Source organism: Octopus bimaculoides, chromosome 21, assembly GCF_046866305.1.
Source record: "Octopus bimaculoides isolate indiv1 chromosome 21, ASM4686630v1, whole genome shotgun sequence".
Lineage (NCBI taxonomy): Eukaryota > Metazoa > Mollusca > Cephalopoda > Octopoda > Octopodidae > Octopus > Octopus bimaculoides.
In genome coordinates, this window is record NC_142948.1 from 1255208 (window position 1) to 1262898 (window position 7691).

At 37.0% G+C, this 7691-nt stretch overlaps 1 protein-coding gene across 1 annotated transcript in view; it reads right to left on the bottom strand.

The window, feature by feature from the left end:
* LOC106867354 (uncharacterized) overlaps positions 1-1676 on the bottom strand; it is a 67791-nt gene extending 66115 nt beyond the window's left edge. Inside the window, exon 1 of the mRNA XM_089338777.1 lies at positions 1383-1676. Within this exon, the coding sequence (XP_089194903.1) occupies positions 1383-1415 (33 nt within the window). The 5' untranslated portion in view covers positions 1416-1676. The remainder of the gene's footprint in view (positions 1-1382) is intronic.
* Positions 1677-7691: the final 6015 nt, after the last annotated feature.

Below are 7691 nucleotides of genomic sequence, written 5' to 3' on the forward strand. Positions count from 1 at the left end.
TCTTTAGGATCTTCACAAGTCGGATTCGAACACACAAAAAAAAGCAACCCAGGGCGCTGTTATAAATAAGATATGATTTGAAAGACATTTCGCTGCTATTTCTAGCAGGTTGAGAGACAGGAGCAAAAGCTCTCTGATGTTGTTTAGCCCCAGAACAGACCTATGATCAAAGATGCTCCAATAGTGACCATCACGTTTTTACTTAGACATTATATATATGTAGGACTCTATCATCGAATGTGTCCATCCATTTTAGCCAGGTCAGTCTCGATCCAGCACATCTATGTAACCATGTTCCAGTCGTGGCCAGCTCGCCTTTTATTCAAACATAGTGTATCTAGGACTACACTAGCTAGTGTGTCCTTCTTTGCTGCTGTTGTTTAGTCCCAAGTTAATCTGGATCCAACAGACCTGTCACCGAAGATCCACCCACGACCATCCGGTCTTTTATTCCAACGTAGCGTATCATCTAACGTGTCTTTTCTTGTTTAATCCTAGGTCAGTCCTGAGCCGGTGGCTCTATGATCAATGGCAATCCAAACATGACCAGCTTGCCTTTTATTGAAACATAGACGATCTAGGACTATATTATCTCATGTGTCCCTCCATGTCATCGTTGTTTGGCCCAGGATATGTCGCGATCCAGCAGCACTGTGATCACAGGTATCTGAATTATGACCATCCCGTCAATTATTGTCATCGTGTAACTAGGACTACATTTTTGTGTCCTACATTGAAGATGATCGCATGTGTAGTAAGGGTGATTTGACTGCTATATATAACACAGGTACAATAGTGAACGGGACCACGAGGAACTTGATGGAAACGACTCCCTGTCAAGTTTATTGGTGGTGGTGGTGGTGGTGGTGTTTGTTGGAGAAGTAAACAGCTGATAGATAACATAAACACATCGGTATGAGGAGGAAGGGGAGGTGAATGTATACAAGAGAGGAAGAGAGGGGTGTTAGGTAGAGAAAGAGAGAGACTGAGAGAGAGAGAAGGGGGAACAGACAGATAGGGTAAAAGACGTGAAAGAGAGGGAGTGAATGCTAGGATGTGAGTAAAGGTGTGAGAAGAGAGAGAGGGTGTGCTAGGTGAGTGAGACCAGCAGCACTCGACCAACATGGCATGATAAATAAATAAATAGAGAGAGAAAGAGAGAGAGACACAATAAGAGAGAGAGAGCGAATGTAAGATGGAACAACTTGCTTCCAAAATAAGAGACAACATCGAGTGTATTTGTGTCCAGGTGAGAATATGGCCGTGTTTCAGGCTATCTCTTTGGTCTCCTGGTTCAATATCTGCTCCAGTGTACAGCATTAAGCAGACAAGGAGACGGTCAGATGGAAGTGAATCGAGACATTTGTAAAAGTCCACATTACCTGATCTTCCTCTTTCTTCGAAGCAGCCATCATGTGCTACATTAGTGCGCATGCGCCAACATCCCTAGCCTCTACACCCGAATTTCGCGCGCTTTTCGCATTGTCTTGTCTGCAGACGATTGCTCGAGCAATTTAAATTAAACACTTATTGTATTCTTTCGACTGTGTTTTGGTTCTTGAAAATTGTCCGAATGGGTTGCGCAGTTTTTTTTGTGATTTTTTTTCAAAAGAAAAATATCTGCAACTCTTAAACTAAGTGTTCTCCCTCCCCCACTACCACGACGACTCGTTACTAAGGGAAAATGGGGAGGGGAGCATAAGCAGGCTTTTCCAGTAACTGTTTTACACCCCTCCGTTGCTGTACATATTTAATTAGGAGAAACAAATGGATATGTGGAGTGTTTTTGGAGGCTGGAAAATTTTTTAAAGACATAAAACTTTATAAAATGTCAACTTTTCCTCCTCTCTCGTCCACATAAATCTCTGTTGATCATTTCAGAGCAACTTTCAATTATTTCCCAGGTAATTTAAACATTGCCTGATAAGTCGAAAGAAAAAGCCCAAACCAGACTTTCCACTGAAAATAGTTGAAAGCATTTTGTTTGAATTAATTTTTTTTAAATTTTAATTATTCATATATTTTTCTTTCATCGTTTATTTTTAGGAAGAAACAGAAGAGAAAGCTGACCAAAACAGTTACAATTTTTTTTTAATATACAAGAGAAATAAATGGCGTGAACCTAAATCAGTGAAATTAATTGTATGTTGCTAGCTGCAAGCAGTTGAGTGAAATACCAGTCACCATTGATTCACCGCCAATAGTGGGGAAAGAGATTCTCCTCCCAAAGAGATATGACATGGCGGGGGCGACCTATATTTTAATTCTAGGAGGTTAATGACTAGATGAATATAAAGATAGATGGATGTGTGGATTGCAGAGAGAGACAGATTAGTAAGTGGATCGACATTGAAGAGTTAGAAGATAGAACGATAGCGGGATCTATAGAGCGGTAAGTAGAGATAGATATGTGGTTATATAGAGCAGCAAGAACGTAAGTAGATAGAAAGATGCAGTTAGATAGATAGGTAGATAGAACGTATGGATATTGTTGCATTGAGCGCAACGTGTACGTATGTGTATAAATATGTATATTATCTGAAATATATGTATATATGCATACGTTCGTCTGTTTGTACTTGTCGCTCACACACTCTATCTATCTATCTATATATATATATATATATATATACATACATATATAACATTAAAAATGGTGGCTTATTAGCAATTAGAACCTAAAAGTATATATATGTATATGTGTAGATAGATAGAGACAGAGAGCAGTAAGTAGATAAGATGGCTATATAGAGCAGGAAAAGTGAAAGATAGACCGATAGATATATTATAGAGAACAGGGAGAAGATTGATTGACATATATAAATAGCTAGAACAGACAAAGATTTTTAATATTTACTTATTCGGCAAATAGGTTTAATATAATAGAAATATTAGAGTCTCACTTCGTTTTAAATTTTTTAATGGAGTCGAAAAGTGGGAACATTGAAGGTTTTAAATAAACCTGTGAGATTTTCATGTTAGGATATAAATATAATTTGTTACAACCAACAAGTCGACACTTTGAAGCCATCGTTGTTAAGATAATTTAACCAAGAAGAAATAACAAGAAAAAAATTACAATAACAATAATAAATGCCAAATCAATAATTGCATTCCTTTCGTTTTTTTGTTTTTTGTTTTTTGTTTGTTTGTTTTTGTCTTTTTTTCTTTCTGTGATTGCAAAAGGATGGAAAGAGAAACTAGATTGAAGAATTTTTAACATCTACTGGGAAAATATTTTTATGGGGATTTTTTTTTTTTTATCATTTTGTTATAATATGGTCTTCAGTTTGGTTAAAGTTTTTGGCTGGTTGTAGATTTATTAAACAAATTATAAGTTGCAGTATTCTTTAACTATTAAGAGTGGAATCCAAGTTATGTTTGGCAATTATTATTTCTAAATGTCTAGCGAAGTGGTAAAATATGCCGCACTCCTTGAAGACTCAAAATCTGAACTACTTATGGTTCGCTTAAATAAGCTTTTGTCCGTCTTTTTTTTTAATTATTATTATTTTTAAATCGTACAAAAGTAGAAATATTTGCGGTTAAGATGTCCTCTTTTTTACCATGGATTTCTTTAACTTTATCAAATATATTTCTTTATATATAAGGAAAATTTCTTTATATATATCAAATATATTAAATTTAGTAGAATGTATCCTAAAACTGGAAGAAATTCGTATCGTCATGGGTAAGTATATGTGTGTGTGTGTGTGTGTGTGGTGTATGTGTGTGTGCGTGCGTGCGTGTATATATTAGGAGCCGCTTATTGTGATCATTTCAGACGAAACCGTCTAGATAAAAATAGCCGAATGACATCAGGATATAGCAAATATTCTGAGCGTGTTTGCCAATTACTAATTGTGATACCAATAATCGTTTAGTAACGTTGACCGTGATTATAATAAGCGGCTTTCGATGTATATACATACAATGTAGCGTTAATAATAAAAATGATGATGATAAAAAATCTCTTTTCTTCTTATCACCATCATCATCATCATCATCATCTTTATTTCTTTATTTGCAACAATGGCGATGGAAATGGAGATATTACAACGCTTTCTTTATTCACAGCTAAGAGTTCACAAAAACATAGGGGGTCAGTGGAGGATAATACGATGCGAAGGTTTACATAAAGAAGAGTGTAATAAGTAGAAAAACCATGTAATTTCTAACAATGAATGATCCCCGATGATGATACTATCAACACCAATAATTAAAAACTGAATCGTGGGGAAAAGCGGAAACGCGAAACTCAGAACAGCAACTTATTTTTTAGTTTATGAGGGAGGGGGGAATTCGAGATATCGACAGACTGACAGATAGACAAATAGATAGATAGATAGATAGATAGATAGATAGATAGATAGATAGATAGATAGATAGATAGATAGATAAACAAGCAAACTGACAGGCAGGCAGACAGACAGACAAATAGACCAACAAGGAGACTGACAGAAAGACAGATAGACTGATAAGATAGATGGATAGATAAATTATATTTAGCTGACATACACACACACACACACACACACACAATTATACGTACTTAGGTGTACATACAACACACATTAGACACGCACACACACACATACACACACAAACCATGTCTGTTTTGAAGAAAACGAAATGTTATAATGAAGAAGGGAGAAGGATTGTAGTTTTTGATATTAAAATACAATCGTTGTATATCGTGGTTTTAGCATAAAATAAGGAAGTATGATTAAAGAGATTTAATAACAATAATCCGTGATGTTCAGGAAGAAAGCGATAGAGGGCGAACAGGCTCAGAAAATGTGTGGTCTTATGTCTATGTACAAGCTAACATGGCTGCGAGGTACCAGATGATGAAGCAATGTTCACATAACTTCGCCAATAGTATGGGAGGTGCCTGGAGGTGGTTTGTACGCTTGCTAGAAATAGCAGCGAAATTTACTTCGTATCATGTCCTTTTGTCTCAAATAAGGAAAGAACATTTTAGATAATGTTGGTGGAGTATATAACCTAAAACGAGTCGGGATGGTCACGTTTGGAATACTTTTATGCTTTTGATTTCAAGGGTCGTTCTGCTTTGACCTAGGGTTAAACAACAGCAACAAACTGGGAGCCTTAATATGGCCGCTGGACTTATAAGAAATAACAGCTAAAAGTCCCCCTACTTCAAGATGGCTACGGTTGGAATGCCTTTGATTCACAAGGTCTGCTCGTTCAGCCTTGCCCTAGGGGGTACTACTGAAGCAGCACGGTCTCGAGCGCACGGTCGCGCAGTCGCGTGTCCGGGCTAGCTAGTCGTGAGTGGTCGATCCTAGCCCTGACCCTGTCACTAACCCTAACCCTAACCCTAACCCTGTCCCTAACCCTAACCCTAACCCTAACCCTATCCCTAACTCTAACCCTAACCCGCGTGTGCAAATGAATACGTGTTTAGGGTTAGGGTTGCGGATAGGGTTGGGGTTAGGATCGACCACTCAAGACTGGCTGGCGCGGACACGCGACTGCGCGTTCGGGACCGTGCTGCTTTAGTAGTACCGCCCTAGGGTTAAACAACAACAACAAACAGCTCTTTTAGGGATGGTCGTTAGACTTGCTAGAAATAGCAGCTAAAAATTCCCTATTGTCTTAAAAAGTAATGAATTGAATAATATTGTACGAAATATACTGTCTGAATAACAGATGTGATGGCCATGGTTGGGACGGCTTTGATTATAGGTTTGCTTCTAAAGAGCTGGCTTGGGGCTGAACAGCAGTATAGTTTAAGTGGCTTTAAACATCGAATAATGATGTACGAAATACACTGTGAATAATGAGTATGGTGGTCATATCTGGAACGTCTTCCCAGTCAAATTAAGCAATTATAAATATTAAGTATTTTATCATGATCCCATTTACAGAAATATTAAACCGACCCAAAACTTTATTTGACCAAATTAAATCCTAAGCTAGTTTGAGCTCGATGGGATTTGAACTCCGAACGTGAAGGTTCGTAACTAAATACCACAATGCATTTTATCCGACGCTCTACCGTTTCTCTGTATCTCCTACTTGATAGATTAAACAAATTATCAGTTTAGCTTCGCTTATAGATTTAATTTCTGTGCGGGTGTGTAACTGACGGAAGATTTTTACACAAAGCAGAGAGAAGGAAATTGGTGTTCCACAAATTCTAAATTTACAATGCTTTCTTCCATTCGTATTTTGGATTCGTTCTAGACATATTCTCTGTTTAAATAAATCTTTTGTCCCTTCTTCAACTCCCTCATTGTTAGATTTTTATTAGGATGGGATCGTCTTCCATCTTATTCGGTTTGTATTCGTTCGTATCCCCATGTCTGTGGCTCGTCCATATTTTACTTTTATTTAGCGCTTCGCTGTGTTAATATTTCTTATATTTTTAGGACGGCCAGTGATTAAAATAAGATTTTTTATATTGCTTTGATGTCGATATTTATTCCTTAAAATATCATTTCTATTTGTTTTACCCAACTCCGCCCGCCCGCCCACCAATATTTTTTCCCCAACCCCGCCCGCCAATATATTTTTTTTTCCTGAACCGCTGTCAATGCGGTCGGCAAAATCTTGTCTTCTGTAGTAAAACCCTTAATCGTATGTCTCCTCATACCCAATGAGGTGGAGCCCCAAACCTCTACTCCACCAAGAGATGTCGTCTGCCTATCTACGTAGCAGATATATCCACGTGAAAGTTTCATTGTGTTGTTTCCTCATGTCTTTCAGAAAAAATTGAAATAGTTTTCATGAATTTTCTTTTTCAAATACCTTGTGTATAGTGTAGATTCCGATTATATCGGAATTTAATGTGAAAAAAACAATTGTTGGACACGCACACATACATAATGACACAAATCTCATAATTCTTTTCAAAATTTCCAATTTTTTTTTATAGATATGTGAAGAGTGCAAATAAGTATATGTGTGCGCCCACTAATGTTTTTTTCTTTTTTACATTAAATTCTTAAATAATTTACACCATCTGAAAAGCATTTGTAAAACATTTCACTAAAAATATGCATTTTTCTGAAAGTTATGAGGAAACAAAGTCGGGGGCATAGTTGTGTAGATATGTCAATCTTTGTACCCTCATAGCTGCCGTAGCTGGTCCCTAAAGACGTAAATCCATAAACCTCTGCTCTACCAAGAACGTACTCCGATCTAAGTATGAGATTATCTATGCAAAGGGTTTCTTTTTTTTTTTCTTGAAATATAAATACGCCAGAAATTAAAACTATTTCTCATTCCCCTAAAATTCAAGGCTGTTGATGTCTTCATTTACGGGTCCAAAGCAGGGCTAACGTATTCCACGTTGAGGTAACAAATGGTTTTATATATCAAGATCTTTCAGTTTTCGTTAAAGATATTTCGAGGTGAACGGAAATAAAACCATAAGAACAAAAAAATCCCTTTTTTTTTACAATACTTCATAGAAATCGCCCCCTGGTCCTATACACAAACTTGGGTCTGCATTACATACTTTGATGCATTGAAAACAATTTTTTCCAGGATAAGCGCTGCTGAAATTGAGGTTCATTTAGTATCCCTGTGCATATTTTGCATCACCAAATACGGTATATAATGAGATTTAATTTTCTCATAGTTACAAAGCCAGTTCGAATCCCGCCAGGGTCGACTCTACTTTTCATCCTTTTGAGGTCGATTAAAATATGTGGCAGTTG